At 42.8% G+C, this 23,908-nt stretch overlaps 1 protein-coding gene across 5 annotated transcripts in view; it reads left to right on the top strand.

The window, feature by feature from the left end:
* MPPE1 (metallophosphoesterase 1) overlaps window positions 1–23,908 on the top strand; it is a 174,757-nt gene that overhangs the window by 139,716 nt on the left and 11,133 nt on the right. For all 5 annotated transcript variants that reach the window (XM_044293654.1, XM_044293652.1, XM_044293651.1 and 2 more), the window contains exons 7-9: window positions 978–1,052; window positions 11,684–11,806; window positions 17,828–17,965. In XM_044293654.1, the coding sequence (XP_044149589.1) occupies window positions 978–1,052; window positions 11,684–11,806; window positions 17,828–17,965 (336 nt within the window). The remainder of the gene's footprint in view (window positions 1–977; window positions 1,053–11,683; window positions 11,807–17,827; window positions 17,966–23,908) is intronic.

Below are 23,908 nucleotides of genomic sequence, written 5' to 3'. Positions count from 1 at the left end.
ATCTTGGGTTGTGCACCCACTTGTTGTCGTCATTCAGACAGAAATCTTGAGGACATTGGGAAATGATTGGGTAGTCATCCTATCCATATACAGTTTCGACTCACAACGGACAGAATTTTGCAGTGTGGCCAATGCCAGTACTTTGTCAGCAGACAAGAATCTGCCGTCCCTACTTTTTCAAAAGTTAGTCTGCTGAAATAGTCCATTTTGGCCAACTTTAATCTCATGTATGGCAAGTTTAAGAGGGTTCTTGTGGTTACTTAATAAAAAAGACACAGATAAAGTTTTAATATTTTTAAAACTAATATGAGGATCTTCGAGCTAATGAATAATAGGAACAGGAGCCAGAAAGACTTTTAGCCTGATTGACAAATCTCATGGATTTAGGCTAGTTTCACACCCGCAGTAAAGGTATCCGGCAGAGGAACAGGAATTCAACGGATCTGGCCAAGCTGGATATTACTGTTCATCTCCAGGTCCCGTTGACTATAATGGGATCCGGCCAGTTTCTGGCATGAGCGCTGGCTTTCGGTCAGTCAAGAACCAGTGCGAATAACGATGGATCCTATAGTCAAGGAGTCCAGAGGTGCAGGACCCTCTCTGGCTGTGCCGGGTACAATGAACTTTGGCAGCCTAACGGATACCTTTTTTGCATGTGTGCAAGTAGTCTAATATTTAGACAGTGGAAACGTGCAGAAGACATTCTAAAGATGCGCCAAATTTATCACAGTGGCCGATGCTGGATGACAAATTTTGCACATCTTTATACTGTACTGTCCAGTCTAAGTTATACCACATGTTAGTTGGCTTACTTTGTGCCAGAATTTTGCACCACGTTTGTGGTGCGCACTGTGGCAACTTAAGACATGCTGCCTTACTGGAAAGGACGATTCAAAAATACTTTGTAATTTTGATGCCAAGCAAGTATGCCAGTTGTGCATGAATTCCGCCAAATTGTGCCACTGTTTTCTTTATAGAAAAATCATCCAGACTTTATGAAAAAATGCAGAAGTGTCCACCTGCTGCCTCCATCCACTCCAATCCTATTGCAGGTAAGTAGGAAATTTTTTTTTTTTTAAGATCACTTATGTAAAAATGTTGAGTTTTTTTTCCTTTTTACACTATTCACTCAGGTTTTTAAAAATGGGCATGGTTAGCTATGTTTGGGTTTCACTCTATATTTATTAATGAGACTTTTTAAAAAGTCACAAAAAAGTAGGAGGGTGGAGTAGGAAAACTGGAGTAACATTTCAGTGCCCCGTCCCATATCTCCTCAGTGAGCAAGAAGTTGTAAATCAAAGAGTGTGTTTAGGCACTGAGTAGGCAATGCATAGTTTTTTAAAGCTAGAAAGAGGCGTACAAAGCTGTGGTCCAGGTGCCAGGGAGGTAAGGAAATTGCAGAGTTGGAAATGGCGAAACCAGCTACACGGAGAGCAATGGATTATATTTGAGAGGTCTCAAAGGGGACAAAGACCAGACTCTTGTTAAGTTCCCTGAGGAGGGCTGAAAAGTCAATGTATTTTTTAGGCCTCAAGGTACATCAGGATGATCTATTATAAAATAGTGGGAAACTTGCACCAGGACTTCCTAAGACATATGTGGGTGGTGAGATCTGCAACTCCTGACCATAGACATAGAAGGTGCTAACCAGAAAACCTCAGAAGCCAGGGATGGTGATATTTCATGTTCAATCGCCACCCATAGTTTTGAAGTTCGATTATGTATAAGATCAAGGACACATTTGGAAATCGCAACTTTATAACTCAATAGGAAATTGGGTAGGCCCGCTCCCCAGAAAGCTTTGGGCGTGTCAGCAAACTATAGCTCAACCTCACATCAGAACCCTTCCATATAAAGTAAGATGCCATCCTCTTTGGCAGGTAAAAAATACTGTACCTGTGGGTTCTTGCATGGAACTGTGTGAAAGAGGTAATGAGTCTGTGTAAGATGTCCATCTTGAGGGCATTGATTTTGCCAAACCAGAAATATGAAGCGAGGACCATTTCTGAAGACTAGATTAAATGGATCTCAATAGGGGGCTTATAATTAGATTCAAAAAGTTGAGAAGGGTTTGCAGTTAAGTGAATGCCCATATATCTAATGGACTCACTTGCCCTTTTAAAGGAGAAGGATCCTTTGAGATGTGTAACTTCCTGAGACGGGAGAGTGATATTTAAAGGGGCTGTCCAGGTTCAGAGCTGAACCCAGACATATATCCCAGTTTTCACCCAGGCAGCACCCCAAATATGAGCATTGGAACATCTCATGCTCAGATGCTCTCCTTTGCCCTGTACTGAATCGCGCAGGGCAAAGGCTTTTTTTTTTAGGAGATCCGGTGATATACCAGGACTGCTTGGCGGAGGCTTCTGCCCAGGTGAGCCCTGTGATGTCACCGGCATTAATGGCTGGGCTTTAGTGCTGCCCTAGCCTGTAAAACGGCTAGGACAGCGCTAAAGCCTGCCCATCAGAGCCGGTGACGTCACCAGCAACACTGGGAGATGGCCCAACAAAGGGAGAGAATCGGAGCATGAAATGCTCCGATACTCATATTAGGGGGGCTGTCTGGGTGAAAACGGGGGTATGTCCTGGTTCAGCTCTGAACCTTGAAACCCCTTTAATTGTTCTGATTTCTGTACATTCACTTTAAAGTTACCAAGACCCCAAAGGTCTCAAATTCCTGAAGGATGAGGGTCATCCTTTTCTGGGGGCAGAGAGTGTTCGCAAACAATGATAGTTCAGTTGGGCAGATTTAAAGTCCCTTAATAGACTGGTTTGCTCTAAGGACATTGGCTAGGGATTCCATGACTAAGATATATAAGAAGGGGAGAGGGGGGCATCCTTGTTGGGTCCTGTTGCGGATGGAGAAGGGGTTAGATAGTGAACCATTAACTCGAACCTGTGCTGGTATATAATGCTAAAATCCTTTCCATCATCTTGGTCGCCTGGCCCAGATAGGAGAGGATTTCTGTTAGAAACTTCCAAATTACCTGATCAAAGGCCTTTTCTGCATGAGAAGAGAGAAGACACATGGATATCTTCAGTTTTCGGGGACAGGATATTGGACCTATGGACTTTAAAGTGTTGTCCCGCACTTGCTCTCTATGAATACATGTGTGGATGCAGCCGCAGGGCAAAGAGTTTGGCATAAAGTTTTAAATCTACATTAAGTAGAGAAATGGGTCGGTAATTGACGCATAAAGAAGGATCTTTACCAGGTTTGGTTATAACGGTAATGAATTAAGAATTAAAGGCTTGTAAAATGGTGGTGGCTGGTATGTCACTTAACACCTTGTAAAGTCGGGGGCTCAAGTCCTGGTCTTAAGGTTTTTAATGATGTGTAGGAGCTCAGGTGAGGTGAAATCTTCACCTAGACAAGTAGATGAAGTTGTGAATATGGGTTCAGGGCCAAACTCAGCTAGATACTGTTGGATGTCCTCTGAAGTTGCCGCTCCCAACCTTGAGGTGGTAAAAGTTGGCGTAATACGTCTTGAATTCAGATACAATCTTAGAAGGGGCATGTATGAGTCTTCGTGATGATGTATTGTGACAACACATATAATTGAAGTATCTGTGGATGTAGCGCCCTCGCTAACCACCTTCTGCTTTTATCCCATACTTATACCCCGTTTGATCCTGTTCCCTAAGGATACAAACTTTTAAATGTTAAGTATTTGCTGACGTAGGGAGGGGATGTCCACTTTGATCTGGTCTGATGGAAAGGACTTATTCAGGGTCTCTTTAGTGGCTAAGTCTGAAAGAAGGGAGGTGAATTTGCGAGCACGCTCCTTTTTCAATCCAGCTCTGCGAGAGATAGATAAACCAATGAGGACGCACTTGAGAGCTTCCCATTTCAAGAGAGCCGCTGTTGTCATGTTGATGGTGGTGGGTGAAGTCTAAAATAGATTTGCGTATATCTGCTAGGCAAACTGAGTAGTTTGGGAGGTTGTCATTCAGCCTCCATGTATGCAAGCATGGGGGTTGGCTATTGGAGCAAAGTAAACCATAGACTGGGCAATGGTCTGACCATAGGAAAGTATCATGGAGCAGCAGGGATCAGAATGTAAGAGTTTAAGGGAAATAAAAAGATGATCTAGCCTACCATAACTGTTATGGGCCTGTGAATGGAAACTAAAATCCCTGACACTCTCAACTAATTTGAGCGTGGCAAGTACAGTCTTAAAAGAATGTAGAGACACTGAGGAGATAGAGGAGTCAACATTGGGTTCCATCACAAAATTGAAGTCTCCTCCAGCGATGATGGAGGAACCATCTGCAAACCTAGCATTTGGATCTGCAGTCCTCAGAAAATTAGCTATCTGGCCCTGGTTAGGAAAGTAAACATGAGCAACAGAAAGCTTGAGTATATCAATATCTGACGACAAGACAGTATGTTGTACGTTTTTATGAAAAGCAATAGAGCGGCTACCCGCTGCTAAGCCGATAAAACCAAGTAGAATAATATTTACTGTAATATTTAGGAATAGAAGACGCCCTAAAATGTGTTTCTTGAAACATAGCTATCGTAACTCTTTTCTTATGGAATCGGTGTAGTGTCTGGCTACGCTTCTCCTGTTTAAGACCTCTAGCATTGTATTTGAAACAAAAGGGCAGCCATTATGGTGGGTATACAGAAAGTGGCATTAGCAGCATTGCATGGTCAATTACACAGGGAAGGAACATAATGAGGAAAAATGGAGGGTAGGGGTGGACACTGACACTGTGAAATAGTTTGTATACAAGGAAAAAAGGGAAAATTCTGCCAAGTGCAATACATATCATTGACCATAGTCACAGACAACAAGTGCTTTAGTCCCTAAGTGAGGAAAGGAGAGGACAAAGGCTATTGTTGGCAGCCGTACTGATCTCTGGCAACAATACGTAATAAGTACAAAATACAAGAGGGCATAGTAGTACACAAACAAAACTCATGACAGATGCATATAGAACACTGGGTGTTCCCTTTGAATGGACAGCGAAAAATCAAAAAGAGAATAATCGAAAAAAGGGGTGTTAGTCTAATGCACGACAGTGCTATACGCTAGCGCCACAAATGATCTTATCTAGGCATAATAGAACAGATGTCTTCATTTCCTTCATTAGGAAGGAAATGAAGACAATACAAGGCTGTCTATAAAAATACTTATGCTGCTTCTGGACGCGTTCTCCTCTATGCCTCTGGGGCTTGGACGTAGAAGTGTGTTATGTAGAGTTGTTGCAAAGACCGAACGAGGTCTTGGCCAATCTGGAAGGTCAAGAGTTGGAAGATTGAAGGTGTCTAGTAGTTTCTGCAGGTTTATCAGAAATCAATGTTTTCCCTTTTTTTTTTTTTTTTTTAAATGGTTAGCCCCATCTATAGATAATTATGTGGTCCTGGAGAACTGCTAGAATTTGCTAGTTGTATTTCAAGCAAAATAAGAAGTTTATTTTTTTTCAAGGTTTGCCCCTGCCTCTATGGAATCTTTGAGGTTGGCCTCTTTGTCATTGAAAAAATGAATTCTGCGAACGACTGTGTGTGGATGGGATAGATCGCCTGATTTAGGACAGTGTGTACTATGGATCTGGTCAATCTCAATGGGGTGGTCAGTATCCCGATTCAGCAACTTGCCGAAGAAGTCATGGGCCCAGGTTTCTAAGTCTGAATGAGACACAGATTCTGGTAGTCCCTGGATGTGGAGGTTATTCCTCTAGTTTCTGTTGTTAATATCGTCAAGATGGACGAGAATGTCCTTGATTTGCATAGTGTCATAGTTTATGGCTATATGGTGTGAGTCCAGAACAGTAAGCACCTGCTCCTGTAAATCCTCCATTTAAGCTACCCTCTGACCAACATGTTTAATTTCCTGGTGCAATGTCTATATGAGATCTCCAAGCAGAGAAATAGAGTCCAGCTCAGACTTTGTAGGCAGGGCCTTAAGATGAGCCTTTCAGTGCCAGCCATCACTATGTTCATTGAGGCCTGGTGGCTGTGCTGACCTGAGGATCATGACTGGGGAATCACCTTGCTGGGAACATGAGCCTCTGGACGTGGGTGCATATCGGGATAAGGAGGGAAAAGCAGGACCAGGGCTAGCAACTGCCGCATAAGGATGTGGGGAAGATCCAGCGGTCCTGGTTGCCTTATTTTCAGGAGTCTCGTGGGAGAGTGACGGCGGGCTCTGAGCTGGTGTAGACTGTGTTGCATCACTCACCTATTGTGGGGATGGCTGGTTGGGAAGATGAGCTGTCACAGTACTTCATTAATTAGACTAGATGTATTGGTATTAGGCCTCATGCACAAAAAAAATATGGATGACATCCGTGTACATTCCATATTTTGCGAAATGGAACAGCTGGCCCCTAATAGAACAGTCATATCCTTGTCCGTAATGCGAACAATAGGACGTTCTATTTTTGGCGAAACGGAAATACGGACATATGGAAACGGAATGCACACAGCAGAGTACCTTTCTTTTTTTTTTTTTTTTGCGGATCCATAAAAAATTAATGGTTCCGTATAAGGTCTGCAAAAAAACGGAACTGACATGGAATGAAAATACGTTTGTGCATGAGGCCTTAGTCGGACTTCTGGTGGTTATTTTTCAGTTAGCCAGATTCATATTCAGTTAGACTGGACTAATTATTATACACATAAATTTTTTTTGCAAATGAGCTCAAAACTGATGAAGAAAAGTACGCCAGCCCTGGACTGGAGTAGAAATTAGAGCTGTTTTTGAAACAAAAAGGCGTAAAAAAAGGCACACCTGCATAAATAGATAGAACTTCAAAATAGTCAAACAAGGCGCAAAAGCCTCCAACAGAGGTGCAATTTCAGTAGTAAATGTGACTATAAAAAATAAACTGTCTAAAACAACATTTTTACGCTCAAAAAACAGGCGTAAAATGTTCCTCGATGACTGTTGTCAGGAAATAGTCTAAATGATCCTTTTCAGATATACAAAAATCTCTATGTATGTAGTGGTGTTTAAAGTATGAGAACCCTTAGAATGTTCAATATCTTTGCCTAAATTTGACCTAAAATGACATCAGATTTTTCAGTCCTGAAATTAGCTAAAGACGACACCTGACTCTAATTTCACCGTCAAATTATCTGCTAATCCTAAGGTTGGAGCTACATGGCTATTTTGGCAAGAATTGCAGTGTAAGGGTCCATACACCTGGAAGTTCGGGGCCGTGCTCCGGAAAAGCGGATAGCACATATTGTTCCCTCCGCATCCCATTCTGCCCTATTGAGAATGAATGGGTCCTCACCCGTTCCCGATATTGCGGAACTGATGCGGACCCATTTGCGGATGTGTGAATGGACCCTAACAGTGCAGCCCTAGAAATGAAAGGGGTCTCAGCGTGACTTGCAAGTTGCCGTAATCCTATTAGTTTCTATGACTGCACTACTACATTGCAGTCCTGAGGGTACTTTCACACTAGCGTTTTTCTTTTCCGGCGCTGAGTTCCGTCCTAGGGGCTCAAATCCGGAAATGAACTGATCAGTTTTATCCTAATGCATTCTGAATAGAGAGTCCATCCTTCAGGATGCATCAGGATGTCTTCAGTTCAGTCTTTTTGACTGATCAGGCTTTTCAGAAAACCGTAGCATGTTGTATTTTTACCTCCGGCCAAAAATCCTGAACACTTTGACTGAACGCCGGATCAGGCCTTTTTCCCATTGACTTGCATTAACGCCGGATCCAGCGCCGTGTGTTCAGTCAAACCGGATCCGGCTTTTGCATGTTAAACCTGAAAAATGTGAAAAAAAAGTTAATAAATGGCGGATCCGTTTTTTTCAAATGCATTTTTTCATTGTGATCAAAATCCTGATCAGGATTCAAATGTAATATGTTTTCACACGTTTTTCCGGATCTGGCGGGCAGTTCCGGTGTCGGAATTGAACGCCGGATTTAAACAACGCTAGTGTGAAAGTAGCCTTAGTTATGTGATACCCATCACACGCAGGATCTCCATGTAGCCCATGCCTTAATGCGGTTGACCATTTTATCTAATTTCATGTTCCTCAATATATGTTACTGTATCTTCTGCTGTATAAGACTCCCTTATGGGGAAAATGGCTGTGAGTCCTATAAAGCGAATAGAGCAATATTACATGCCCAGCACATCGCAGCTTGTGCTGTGCTGCATAGGCATAGCAGCCTGAGATGTACCAGTGACATGTAGACAAGGGCGCTATCGGGGTAGTAGTTGCTGCACTGGTGGCAGTGGCCTGGCTTAATAAAGTTCAGTGACTGTGCCGGGCCCCATTACATTGCGCCCCTTTCAGAGCAGCCATCACATGTACAGGGTATGCAGCAGCACCTAGCAGTGCTTCTTTGCTAAACTACCAGTAATCTCTTATCTGTAAGCAGTACTCACTATGCACGCAGTGGACAGTCCGGTAGCGCACGTCACTCACTCAGTCAGTCAGTCAGACTTCAGCCCCGCCCACTTCATTAATGCTAGGGGCTGAACTGCATACACTCCATAACAGTGTCAGCCACAGATCCCCCATAACGGTGTGCCATCCACAGACTGCCATTAGTTCAAAACCCACCAAAAGCACACCATTTGGTTCAAAATATTTTATTTTCTTAATTTCCTCCTCAAAAACCTAGGTGTGTCTTATAAAGCGAAAAATACGGTATTTAATGTTTCTGATGTATGAATTACCTTTTTCCTGATAACTGTTTTGCTGTTCGTTTGTCGCAGCCTCAGCATTAAACAGTGGCTGTGCTGTTTTTCGGTCACGTTCATACAGTGGATTCATCCATTCGGCTTTGTTGTTCCTGTACTTCATTCTACTGTGCAGAATCTATAGAAGTGTCCTTAGCTTAATGTAAGTGAAAGGTCTGTGCTATAGGCAATGCGCCGCACAGACCTTTCACACCAGTAGGAGGAGCTCCCGGCCGGTCACAGACATCTCAGGTAAGTATAATGCTTCTATTTATTGCTAAGTAACCATGGCAGCCAAGACTGCAATAGCGTCTTGGCTGCCATGGTAACCGATCGGAACCCCAGCGATTAAACTGGGACTCCGATCGGAACTCTCCGCTGCCACCAATGATGGGGGTGTTTGATTTTAATTAGGGGGGGAAGGGGAGGCCGCACTGGCCACATTTAATACTGGGAATCCGCACTGGCCACCAATGAATATAGAGGGAGGGGGGCCGCACTGGTCACATTTAATACTGGGGAGGGAGGGGGGCCGCACTGGCCACCAATGAATATAGAGGAAGGGGGGCCGCACTGGTCACATTTAATACTGGGGAGGGAGGGAGGGGGGGGGGGCCGCACTGGCCACCAATGAATATAGAGGGAGGGGGGCCGCACTGGTCACATTTAATACAGGGGAGAGAGGGAGGGGGGGGGGGCCCCGCACTGGTCACATTTAATACAGGGGAGGGAGGGGGGGCCGCACTGGTCACATTTAATACAGGGGAGGGAGGGAGGGGGGGGGGGGGGCCGCACTGGTCACATTTAATACAGGGGAGGGAGGGGGGCCGCACTGGTCACATTTAATACAGGGGAGGGAGGGAGGGGGTTGGGCGCACTGGTCACATTTAATACAGGGGAGGGAGGGGGGCCGCACTGGCCACCAATGAATATAGAGGGAGGGGGGCTGCACTGGTCACATTTAATACAGGGGAGGGAGGGGGTCTGCCCCCTCCTGCCTGGCAGCACCTGATCTCTTACAGGGGGCTATGATTCGCACAATAATTGTGCGGACCACAGCCCCCTGTAAGAGATCGGGTGCTGCCAGGCAGCAGGGGGCAGTCATGTACACAGTTCTTTTAGTATATTCTAACTTGAAGCGTCCCCATCACCATGGGAACGCCTCTGTGTTAGAATATATTGTAAAAACCAGTTATGCAGACGGATCCGTTCTGAACGGATGCAAGCGTTTGCATTATAGGAGCGGATCCGTCTGAGCAGATACCAGACGGATCCGCTCCAAACGCAAGTGTGAAAGTAGCCTAATCCAGCTCTGCATCTTCCTGTCCAATCTCGCGTCATCACTTTTACAGTGCAGATGCCAGAGGAAGTGTCCTGCACGTGCCCAGTATACTCTGCTCCGCTTCAGTTGTCCATCATATGTTCTACTGCGTAGACTCCATATAAAGTTTATGTATTCTGTGCAGTGGAAATAATGATGGCGCGAGACTGGACAGGAAGAAGCTGAGCTGGATTACACTGAGCATGCACTGGACAATTCCATAGAGTCTGCGCAGTAGAATGAAGGACAGAAGCATGCAATGCCGAATGGATGGGTGGGTGAGGTTATACATCCACTGCATGACGTCAACCAATGTTTACAGCTGGAGCTGCGACAAGCAAACAGGCAGCAAAACAGGAACAAAGGTAATTTATAGATCAGAAACATTAAATAACACAGTGGGGACCATCAAATCCTATAAAAGGGGCCAACCCTATAAAGTTCACATAGTTTTGTCACAGACATGATATTGGATGCTATTCCTTAAATAGGTTCTCTACCTTTTTATTACTGATGATCTATCCTTTGGATTGGTCATCGGTATTTGATTAGTGGACGTCCAACACCTGGGACCCCCTCTGATCAGCTGTTTGAAAAGGCAGCGGCTCTTGCGGTAACGCTGAAGCCTACTTGCTGCTTCCGCAGGCCAGTGATGTCACGACTGTGTCAAGTGGCCTGGGCGCAGCTCAGCTCCATTCCGTTCAATGGTAGAGGACCCATTTATAGGGTTTCTCTGGACTTTTAATATTGATGACCTATCCTCGGGATAGGTCATCAATATCAGATCGGCAGGGGTTCAACACCCAGACCCCCACCGATCAGCTGTATGAAGGGAAGGTGAGCTCAGTGCTGCTATGTTTATGGCAAAGCAGCGAGCAGTGAGCAGGAAGAGAGATGGGAGATGGCACTTGCACACTGTGTACACTTTCCCTTCATACAACTGATAGGTGGGGGTGCTGGGTGTCGGACCCCCCACCCATCTGATACTGATGACCTATGCTAAGGATAGGTCATCAATATTAAAAGCCCAGAGAACACCTTTATATAAATTAATGACTAAGGCCTATTGCACACGACCGTATGGCTTTTTGAGTGTTTTGCGGTCCGTTTTTCATGGATCCGTTGTTCCGTTTTTTGTTTCCGTTTCTGTTCCGTTTTTCCGTTCCGTTTTTCCGTATGGCATATACAGTATACAGTAATTACATAGATAAAATTGGGCTGGGCATAACATTTTCAATAGATGGTTCAGGAAAAAACGGAACGGAAACGGAAGACATACGGATGCATTTCCGTATGTGTTCCGTTTTTTTTGCGGATCCATTGACTTGAATGGAGCCACAGACTGTGATTTGCGGGCAATAATAGGACATGTTCTATGTTAAAACGGAACGGAAAACGGAAATACGGAAACGGAATGCATACGGAGTACATTCCGTTTTTTTTTTGCGGAACCATTGAAATGAATGGTTCCGTATACGGACCGTATACGGAACGCAAAAAACGGCCAGTAAACGGGAAAAAAAAAACGGCCGTGTGCAATAGGCCTAAGTGTAGTATTTTTTACTACAAATATGATATAGAACATTTTGAAGGGTTCACAAACATTTAAGAACCACTGTAGGAATCCTTGGAGTTCCCCTTTATATGTTGGAAAAATAATTGAGATTTCAGTTTTATACATTTTTTTTTTATTTATTTTTTTAGCATTATCCTTTGTATCGTAAGAGTGATGCTGAATGTACCGGAGAAGATTCTGCTCCTCCAGAGGAAAAGAAAGTTTTGTTTAAGGAGCAGTATGATGTTCTTTCCCAGGACGCTTCTCAAAAGGTTTGATTTACTGCAAATAATTGCATAGTACAATATTAACAGGACTATTTTACACTTTTATTTTACATGCATTATAAATCAGCATTTACCACAAAGTGAGCGTGATAATACACACCACATTTGTCAAAGCTGAAGCAGTAGGATGATTGGAGTTATAATCAGCACATAACAAGAAAAATACTGACCACTCTGTTTAGGCCTCTTTCACACTTGCGTTGTCCGGATCCGGCGTGTACTCCACTTGCCGGAATTACACGCCGGATCCGGTAAAACGCAAGTTTACTGAAAGCATTTGAAGACGGATCCGTCTTCAAAATGCTTTCAGTGTTACTATGGCAGCCAGGACGCTATTAAAGTCCTGGTTGCCATAGTAGGAGCGGGGGAGCGGTATACTTACAGTCCGCGCGGCTCCCGGGGCGCTCCAGAGTGACGTCAGAGTGCCCCAGGCGCATGGATGACGTGCCATGCGATCACGTCATCCATGCGCGTGGGGCGCCCTGACGTCACTCTGGAGCGCTCCGGGAGCTGCGCGGATGGTAAGTATGCTGCTCCCCCGCTCCCCGCTACACTTTACCATGGCTGCCAGGACTTTAGCGTCCCGGCAGCCATGGTAACCATCGAGAAAAAGCTAAACGTCGGATCCGGCAATGCGCCGAAACAACGTTTAGCTTAAGACCGGATCCGGATCAATGCCTTTCAATGGGCATTAATTCCGGATCCGGCCTTGCGGCAAGTCTTCAGGATTTTTGTCCGGAGCAAAAAGCACAGCATGCTGCCGTATTTTCTCCGGCCAAAAAACTTTCCGTTCCGGAACTGAAGACATCCTGATGCATCCTGAACGGATTTCACTCCATTCAGAATGCATTAGGATAAAACTGATCAGAATTCTTCCGGCATAGAGCCCCGACGACTGAACTCTATGCCGGAAGAAAAGAACGCAGGTGTGAAAGAGCCCTTAGATATACCGTGCAGCAACACCACCGATCCACTCCCCAACGCACGTTTCACGTACAGCTTTTTCAAGGGGTACCCCTTGAAAAAGCTGTACGCGAAACGTGTGTTGGGGAGTGGACCGGTGGTGTTGCTGCACGGTATATCTAAACAGAGTGTTCAGTATTTTTCTTTTTATGTGCTGATTATAACTCCAATCATCCTACTGCTTCAGCTTTGACAAATGTGGTGTGTATTATCACGCTCACTTTGTGGTAAATGCTGATTTATAATGCATGTAGGTAATTTTTTGGTAGTTTATGAGCCATAGCTTGTGGATACTATATATCCCCTAACTGATGACCAATATTTATGCACATGCACTTTATTTACATATATGTATCGGCGGTTCACCATCGGTCCTCTTGTTTTTTTTTATGTGTATTGTAACCTGTGTCTATTGTTTTTTTGTGACCAGTGCTGATCATGTGTCCTTTTGTGATTTTCAAATAAATTATGTGACTTTTGGACTATTTTTAGTATTATTAGATTTATTTGCATTATACTTGTCTCACTCCTTTTGGTTGGTTTTATATGCTTTAATTAGGGGTGAGCCCTAAACCTTGTTTGGGCCATATATAGGTTTCTTCCTATTTTTTTGGGGGGGAGGGGGCAAAGTGACAAAAAAAAATTGCAACTCGTGCGGTTTTTATTAAATTTATTTTTTCTGTTATGATGTTCACCACATAGGAGTTTTTTTTTTTATATATTTTAATAGTTTGGACTTTTTAGACGTGGCAGTATGTAATGTTTATTTTTTTGTTTATATATTTTATATGTAAAATTGGGAAATGGGGGCAATTTATACAATAATTTGGTGTTTTTTGTAATTTTATTTAATAACTATTGCCCTTAGGGGCTAGATCTTTTAATCCCTTGTCCTGTTCACCCTAATAGATCTCTATTAGGGTTAATAGGACTTTACACTGTCCCAGCTGCCCTGTGCATAATGCACACAGCAGCAGGGAGCTTACCATGGCAGCCAGGGCTTCAGTAGCATCCCGGCTGCCATGGTAACCGATCGGAGCCCCAGGATTAGGCCTCATGCACACGACCGTTGTGTGCATCCGTTTTCCGTTTTTTTTTCGCGGACCCATTGACTTTCAATGGGTCCGTGGAAAAATCGGAAAATGCACCGTTTGGCAGCCGCATCCGTGATCCGTGTTTCCTGGCCGTGAAAAAAATATGACCTGTCCTATTTTTTTCACGGCCAACGGTTCACGGACCCATTCAAGTCAATGTGTCCGTGAAAAATCACGGATGCACACAAGATTGTCATCCGCGTCCGTGATCCGTGTCCGTGTCCGTTTTTTCCTATGATTTCAATAGCAAACTTGACTTAGATTTTTTTTTCATTTTTCATGTCCGTGGATCCTTCAAAAAACAAGGAAGACCCACGGACGAAAAAACGATCACGGATCACGGACCCCGTTTTTGCGGACCTTAAAAAAAAAACGGTCGTGTGCATGAGGCCTTACACTGCTGGGGCTCCGATCACAAGCTGCCACTGCGACCAATGAAGAGGGGACCCTGTGGCCACTGCCACCAATGATTTCAGTACTGGGCGCACTAATGAGTGTTTATGAGCTGTCAGAGATAAGGCTTCACATAAGCCTTAGGGCTCATGCACATGAACATATGTTTTGTCCGCGTTATGGACAAGCATAGGACATTTCTATTATGGGCCAGCTGTTCCGCAAAATGCAGAATGCACATGGCCGGTATCCGTGTTTTGAGGATCCGCAATTTGTGGACCACAGAACACCAACAGTCGTATGCATAAGTCCTTAGTTTCCGGATGGGACACAGTGTAAACACAGAATATCAAACTGTGTACAGAGAATGGGGCTTACATTTTTTTTTTATAAAGACCAATTAAACAAAATGATTTTTAGCCCAAAATGAGTACAATGCAATAAAAAATGCACCCAGATGTGCCCATAACCTTTTAAAGGGGTTTACCAATTGTAAAGCAAAATTAAAGAGAACCTGTCATGTGTTTGTGTATATCACCTTTCTCCCAAATCTATCAATGTATTTATTTTTCTAGGCCCTTGATTGTCCCACTATTCCCTATGTCCACGTTCTGTTCTGGTGCCAGATTCTACATTTGTCCTCAGTAGGCATAGTCTCCTGCTGCCATCCAATCAGATCAGTCATCCTTTGAGCGATGCAGAAGACCTGAAGCTGTTATAGTGGCTGGTCTCCTAAAATTAGCAGGTCTGTCTGCTCTCGTTGGACACTAGACAATGCCACTGTACCTTAGCTGCAAAACACCATATTGGTTCTGCAAAGTGGAGCGGAGGCCATAGAGGGATACATAGAGAAAAAAATTACATTGTTGGAATCCTGGAGGAAGGCGGCTTTAAGGGGAGGTCCTCTTTCATTGCCATTGGCAATCTGTGTAAAATAATGGAAAGGAGGAGCTCCTCTCTATAAAGCAGCCTCATTCCAGCACCAACAGTCCAGTCCTCAGAAGTGTGACAGGCTGCAGTGGTGCTTATGACCATGGATGGGACAGTTTCGGCACTTCCACTTTGTCCGGGACTGGAAAGAGCGGGGATGGGACCCTCGGTGCCGGAACTAACCTGTTTTCAATAGGCAAGTGACTTTTATTCATTATTTTACACATTCCTAGTGGTAACTAATTTTTCTTTAGGGGGGTCAGACAACCCTTTTACAGAGAATCTCTCATCAGAAAATGACCAACTGTTTAAATCAAGTTTTTATGATAAACTTATTTAAGAACTTTTGGTGAGCTAATTTTTATTTTTCCATGTCACTATCAATATTAACCCTTTCAGGACCCTGCCATATTTCACCTTTAGGACCAGGCCGTTTTTTGGAAATTTGACAGGTCACTTTATGTACTTTGGAACGCTTTTACTTATCCAAGCCATTCTGAGATTTTCTCGTAACACATTGTACTTCATGATAGTGGTAAATTTCAGTCAATATATTTCATTTTCATTTTATAAAAAAAATCCCAAGTTTACAAAAAAATATTGAAAAAATGTCCAACTTTCCAAATTTCGATTTCTCTACTTTTAAAACAGATAGTGATACCTCATATAATAGTTATTTCTTTACATTTCCCATATGTCTACTAAATGTTTTGGATCAGTTTGTGAATACCACTATTTTCTGGGGACGTTAGAAGGCTTAGAAGTTTAGAAGCAAATCTTGACATTTTTCTAAAAATTTCTAAAACCCACTTTTTTAAGGACCCATTCAGTTATGAAGTCACTCTGGGGCTTACATAATAGAAACCACCCATAAATGGCCCCATTTTAGAAACAAAAGAACTCAAGGTATCCAAAACTGATTTTATAAACTTTGTTAACCCGTTAGGTGTTCCACAAGAATTAAAGAAAAATGTAGATGACATTTCAGAATTTCACTTTTTTGGCAGATTTTCCATTTTAATCCATTTTTCCTGTAACAAAGCAAGGGTTAACAGCCAAAAAAACTCAATATTTATTACCCTGATTCTGTAGTATACAGAAACGCTCTATTTGTGATCGTAAACTGCTGTACGGGCACACGGCAGGGCACAGAAGGAAAGGAGCGCCATATGGTTTTTGGAGAGTAGATTTCACTGGGATAAATTTAGGTTGCCATGTCACATTTGAAGACCCCTGATGCACCCTTAGAGAAGAAACTCCAAAAAAGTTACCCTATTTTGGAAACTACGGGATAAGGTGGCAGTTTTGTTGGTACTATTTTAGGCTACATATGATTTTTGGTTGCTCTATATTGCACTTTTTGTGAGGCAAGGTAACAAAAAATAGCTGTTTTGGCACCGTTTTTATTTTTCATTTTTTACAATGTTCATCTGACAGGTTAGATCATGTGTTATTTTTATAGAGCATGTTGTCATGGACGCAACAATACCAAATATGGTATGTTTCAGTTTTACATAATAAAGCATTTTTGAAAACAAAAAAAACTTTTTAGTACCTCCATATTCTGAGAGCCATAGTGGTTTTATTTTTTGGGCGATTGTCTTAGGTAGGATCCCATTTTTTGCGGGATGAAATGATGGATTGATTGGTACTATTTTGGGGTGTGTATGACTTTTTGAGATGCACCTATCACTTCTTGTGGGGTATTGATGCTGATATCAGTTGGATGCTAGTTTTAATATTAATATACCAAACCCACCGATACCGGTGGGTTTGGAATAATATTAAAACTAGAATCCAACTGATATCAGCACCAATACCCCACAAGAAGTGATAGGTGCCTACTAGTAAGCGCGGATTGATTGCTATTTATTGTTGTTATACAGTTATAGTAATCATCACATTATAGGCAGGTGTACAATAAAGGATAAGATCACACCATTTACAGTAGGTGATGGCCACACCTTATTTACTGCATTCTATTCTGCCCTATGGACCATCTGGCTGCCCATAAAGCGTATATTAATAATCGTACAGAAAAAAAAAATTCTACAATCAGAAAAAAGGAGTATGTTTCACTATCTGGTTTTACTTCGTTAAAAAATATACAAGTGATACACTTTTTTTTTTTTAAAAGGAGCTCTCTCACTTCAGCAAATGGCACTTACTAATGTATTGGGATTGTCCATATTGCCTCCTTTGCTGGCTTGATTCATTTTTCCACCACCTTGTACACTGCTCATATCCAGGGGTGACGGCCACCATTGAAGCGCAGATGTGTGGTGGCCACCAGAGAGACCAGCGTTTTTTCCTATATTGTGCAATTACAACCACGGCTGATGGGTTGCAGGGTAGTCATAACCCCTGGAAATGAGCAGAGTATAATGTGATGGAAATATGAATCCAGCCAGCAAAGGAAGCAATATGGACAATCACAATACATTAGTAAGTGCCTTGTATTAACCTCGCCTACATGAGACAACCCCTTTCAGCTGTATTCTACCCAGCAGTCATGTTATGCCTTGATTGTGTGTTCAGTTATGTTTCCATTGAATGGACAACATAAAAGTTTGTAAAACATTTTAAAGATTATTTTTTACATAGTCATAAAGATTCTTTCTTCTAGCTACTGAAGCTGATTCAGCCTAGGCTCATCTTAAGTGGCCACACACACAGTGCTTGCAGAGTGCTCCATGGTAATGTACCAGAGATCAGTGTCCCATCATTCAGCTGGAGGAACAGAAACAACCCAAGTTTCATCATGGTAGGTTTTACCTGTGTTATGTAATTAATACAGTTTCTATTAAAGACTGTAGATATCTTCAGAATTTTTTATTATTGCATGTATTTTTTATTTATTTTACAAATAAGAGGTTTGGAAAGTGTTTTTTTTTTTACATTTTATTTGGTTTGTAGAGCTTTCATTTCATTTAATACAATACAACGGAGACTTCTCTGTCCTGTGCTATCCAACGTAGAAAAATAATGTTCAAAGCCATTCATTTTTCACTCTTGGCCCTCTTAGGCCTCATGCACACGACCGTTGTTGTGTTCCGTTCCGCAAAATGGGGTTCCGTGATCCGTTTTTGTTTCCGTGTGTCTTCCTTTATTTTTGGAGGATCACCAGACATGAAGGAAAGTAAAAAAAAAAGTCTAAGTTTGCCATGCAAATGATAGGAAAAAAAATGGATGCGGATGACAATCTTGTGTGCCTCCGCGTTTTTTTCACGGATCCATTGACTTGAATGGGTCCGCGAACAGTTTTCTGTGAAAAAAAATAGGACAGGTTATATTTTTTTGACGGACTAGAACCACAGATCACGGACGCGGATGCCAAACGGTGCATTAGCAGAGTTTTCAACGGACCCATTGAAAGTCAATGGGTCCACAGACAATCACGAAAAACGGACACGGAATGAAACAGTCGTGTGCATGAGGCCTTAGGGTGTTGCCATGCATTGAAGTGTTTTTTTTTTTTTTTTTATATGCAGGAGTGGATTAAAAAGAGAAGTATTATCTATCCTTAAGGCCTCAGGCACACGGCCGTATTGCGGCCCCCGGCCGTGTGCTACCCGCGTCATGGATGCGGACCTAATCACTTGAATGGGTCCACAATCCGGAGCTGCAGTGTGGAACGGAGGCACAGATCCCCACGGAAGCACTACAGAGTGCTTCCGTGGTGTTTCTGTCCGTGCCTCTGCACCGCAAAAAATATATAAAAAATAGAACATGTTTTATTTTTTTGGGTGGTGTGGACAGATCACAGACCCATTCAAGTTTCCCAGGAGTAGAATATTTATGCCCTATCCTTAGGATACATCATTATTATCAGATTGATGGGAGTCGGACACCTGGCACTCCGGCTGATCAGCTGTTTGAAGAAGCCGCAGCTCCTGGTGTGCATTGTGGCCTCCTCACAGCTAACCAAGCCCAGCGCTTGTAAATCAGCTGTGCTTGTTATTGCAGTCCAGGCCTAACTGAGACTGAGCTGCGCCTAGGCCAGGTGACCAACGAACATGGCGTCACTGGCATAAGAAGAGGTCACTGTTGCTCCAAGTCAGACCCCCACTGATCAGATATTGAGGACTTATCCTGAGGAAAAGTCTTCAATACTTTCCAAAAAACACCTTTTAATACTTTCTCTCGTGTTATGATCCACTGCTGATGTTGGTATCAAAAACTGCATCAAAAATCCTGAATGCGTGGCAGCACTTTTATATTTTATCAGTAGTTTGCTTTTTTTTTTTTTTTTTTTTTCTGTTCCTGGGCCAGAAGTGGTTATGGGACATAAAGTAGGAATTTCACTTATATTATGGGGAAAATGCATTAGATGTTGCTTCCATATTTTATAAACATTGGGGAAGATTTATCAAACTGGTGTAAAGTAGAACTGGCTTAGTTGCCCATAGCAGCCAATCAGAGTCCAGATTTCATTTTCCAAAGGAGCTGTGAAAAATGAAAGGTGGAATTTGATTGGTTGTCATGAGCAACTAAGCCAGTTCTACTTTACACCAGTTTGATAAATCTCCCCCCCTTTTCCTTTTTTTATGTGTCACCTCCAACGAGCCCTATTAAGTACAATAATACATATATAGAACACCTGCCGCTGACTCCAGTTCGGTAGTTTTTGGTAATTTGTTTCCTTTTTGCACTGGAAATGATTGCATAGAGTACCATGGTTTGTATGGTTCAGAAAGAAGCTATTTATGCATATGAATGATGTTAGAAGGGTCTGCTTTTTCATCCCGACTGAGCTAAGCTGCAATACCAAACACAGCTCATGGGACAGTGTTGGTCCCCCCCCCCCCCTCCCAAAAAAATGACCCCTTTTCTAACCCTGTATAAGTTTGTTAAACAGTAATCAGTTTTTGATCTTTTTCCATTGCCCTTCAACTTTTACTTATGAGTGGGGTTTTCCACTGGAAAATACAGATGTGGGTTGTCCTTTAGACACTGGAATGAAGATTTCATGTAGGACAAAATGAGGAGGTTCTGCCTGTGATGTGGAAATACAGTTCAGGGTCTTATTGTCCTTCGGACTAAACCAAAGTTCAGTGTTTGGGAAAGGTAGCCAGGAATAGGTCCCAATGTCCAGCTGCTCTGTTTCTGCATCATAAACATTTACTATTTGTCCTCCAGTCAAAATGTATGGAAAGTGCAAATCTTCATCTAGCTGCCGGTCCTGAAAATTCTCGCATTTTACGGCTATCTCATAAATAACAGGAAGGTGAATACAATTCTCGTTCTTATTTATATCTGTGTAGTGTGACTCTACGTCCTCTGATCACTGATGAAACGCTTTAAGAAGCTGCAGTTCTAGCTTTCCTTTAGTGGTCTTTGTTAATGACTTCACAGCCTGGATAATGGCTGCCACCTTAGTTTCACAATCTGATCATCACATTGTGCTGAACAAGTGGCCCCACTTCCTGTGTGTCCAAGGACAACGATGTGACAAGTAGTGTCATCTTCTGACCACAGGAATGGAAATTGAACAGTCATTTAGTGGTGTTGCAGTCAGTACCTGTTGTTGCGCATGCTTCTGTAGTAACTGGGTGGCGGTCAGGGCAGCCTGACGTTGAGCCTCTGGCTGTCAATGAGCAGTGGCATGGATGCGAAACTCTTGCTGACCGCTACCCAATTTCCTCTACAGTGGTGCTGTCAAGCCAAGGCATCTACTCTGTGCAACATAGGGCTGCTTTGTGGGTGCATAATTTTGAGTGAGTATTGACAAATTACTGATCCAGAGTCAGTGCCAGGTGTTCTATATACGTATTATTGTACTTTAGAGGGCATGTCAGAGAAAATAATTAATTGTGGGTGGAACTGCAAAAAAAGACTTTGCAAATTCACCATGATTTTGGGTTTAGTTTTTACGGCATTCACTTTGCGCTAAAAACGTCAGCACCCTTATTACAGTGATACCAAATATATAGTTTTTGTTTTAATATATAAAAAAAAATATATAAACCTTTAAAAATGTATTTGCATCGCTCTAGTCTACATTCAGACGACCGTATGAATGAGTCTGCATCCGTTCCGGAAATTTGCGAAACTGGTACGGACCCATTCATTTCTATAGGGCCGCAAAAGATGCGGACAGCACACAGTGTGCTGTCCGCATCTGTTGATCCGTGCCGCGGGCCCGCAAAAAAAAAAAAATGAAAAATAGAACATGTCCTATTCTTGTCCGCAATTGCAAATAAGAATAGGCATTTTCTCTGACAGCCACGACATGTGCTGATTGAGGGCTTTTTTTTTTTTTGCGAGATGAGCTGTAGTTTGTATAGTTACCAATTTGGGGTACATACAATTTTTGGATAACCTTTTATTATTTTTTTGGGACGTGGGGGTGTGAGGTCACCAAAAACAGCAAATCAGCTATTTTTCCCCTGTTGCAGCATTCACCATGCATGATAAATATTTTAATAGTTTGGAAACTTTTCAGCCATGATGTCATGACTTGTATCAACTGGCCTGGGCAGGGCTAAGCTCCATTTAAGGGAACGAATCTTAGCTACGCCCAGGCCAGTGATACTAGTCATGACATCACTGGGCCTGCGGTAAACAGTGAGAAGGCCGCAGCACTGCCTTCTCAAACAGCTGATCGGTGGGGGTCCCAGGTGTCAGACTCCCGCCGATCAGATGCTGATGATCTATCCAGAGGATAGATGATCAGTTTAAACAAAGTGCAGAACCCCTTTAATGCAGTGATCTCCATCCTGTGGTTCTCCAGTTGTTGCAGAACTATAACTCCCATCATGCATTGATGGCATGAGAAGCAGCAGATTATTGGGAAGGAAGCATTTCTTCCTGACACTGGCTTCTTGTTCAGTGGAAGTGAAAAGCTGCATTTATATGCAGTCATCACCTCCACAGTGTGAGAACGAGCGATTGCGTGTCCTCATACGGCAGCATTGTTCCTGGGCACCAGAGTACTGTTTAGACCGCACGATCTGCTGCCTAGAAATGACAATTTACTGGCCTGCAGGAACGACAGATTCATGAACGTTTCGCTTGTTCATTAGCTGCACCTTTAGATGGGCAGATTGTTGGGAACGAGTGTTTGCAGGACAACCGGGCCTTTGCCTTTCACACACCAGCAAATAATGGACAGCACACAGACCCATTGATTTGAATGTTTATTTACACAATGATTTTCCAACAACCAGTTAGTTGAAAAACCATGGAGACAGGAACTACTTTGGTCTTTGAGGTGGACCCATTGAAGCCTGTTGGGTGTAGACAGCTGTGTTCTGTCAGTGATTTTCACGGACCAGTGGTAGGAGATGCTCTGGAAATTAATTTTCAGCCTACGTGATGGATGTGGAATACGGATTCTTTATGGACACCTTTAGGCCTGAACCACTGACCATCTTGTCACGGACATCATCACAGACATGTGAAAGAGGCCCTGTTGCTATGCAGCGCAATCTGCAGGCAGCATGTTATAGAGCAGAAATAGCTGGGCAGATTGATATATAGTATAAATTTGTAATTTTATAATTCAGTTGTAAAAAGGGCCCCTCTTTATCCGTGAACAACCACCATCTCTGTATACACAACGGCTCCTGCACACAAACATATTTTTCTTCCCTTTCTGTTCCGTGTTTTTTTTTTTTTTTTACAAGTCTGTATGCTGAACCATTCATTTCAATGGGGCTGGAAAAAAACGGAAATGACAAAATATAACCTCCTGGCGAAACGCGCGTCTAGGTACTGCTCTGCCCAGACATCTGGCGCTTCCACACATCATGGGTAATTGATACATTCCTAGGTTTGTTTTTTGCGTGATTATGTTTCAGTGATTGTCACAGTATACAATACCATTGCCATGCCTTTGTTCTGATCATACTTTTGCACAGCTGTGACCAGACCTCTTGCTCTATAGTAATTGTAGGCTGGCCAGAGTTGTTTTTTACAGCAGTGGTAGTAGTGGATACAATTCAGATCTATTTATTTGGATATGTATCTAGTCATATGTTATGTGTGGGTACTCTATATTGGACCAATTGTATGTGGTTGATTATTTTTGGATTTTATGGTCTGTCTCCTTGTTAGTGCGGTACGTGTGAGGGTGGGTATCATTTCCCCGCTACATGGGGTTCCCCGTCTTATTTTCCCTTATAACATGGTTATAAGGGAAAATGATAGCATTCTTAATACAGAATGCTTAGTAAACTGTAGATTGAGGTGTTGCTATTATTTTCTCTTATAACCATGTTATAAGGGAAAATATTAAAATCTACAGAATAACTAACCCAAACTTCAGTGAAGAAGTTCGGGTTTGGGTCTGAATACCACAGTCTTTTTTTTATCACACGCGTGCAATAAAAACTGAACATGGGAACACAAGCGCAGTCAAAACTGACTGCAATTGTATACATACTGGCACGAGTTTCCCTGATCGCAGACGCAACGCATCCGGATGTAATCCGGACACTCTTGGCTGCAAGGGGCCTTAGTGTAACCAGAAGACAGTGGGGTCGTCCTCCACACTGCTTCAGAGTGAGGAAGTGTGTCTCTCAGTAATCCAATCTGATTGGCTGGTAGGGAGCTGCTGGCTATAGCAAGTGTGTATGTGAAGTGAGGGAAGGCAGTTTTGGCCTCAGAGAACTGGCGTATTTAAGGGAAAAACTCAAGGAAAACAGTGGTATGTGAAGAAACTAAAGATTGCTTTATGCATAATGCTGCAGCAGTAACTTATGCT

Source organism: Bufo gargarizans, chromosome 5 (assembly GCF_014858855.1).
Source record: "Bufo gargarizans isolate SCDJY-AF-19 chromosome 5, ASM1485885v1, whole genome shotgun sequence".
NCBI lineage: Eukaryota > Metazoa > Chordata > Amphibia > Anura > Bufonidae > Bufo > Bufo gargarizans.
This window is presented reverse-complemented; position numbering and strand designations above follow the sequence as displayed.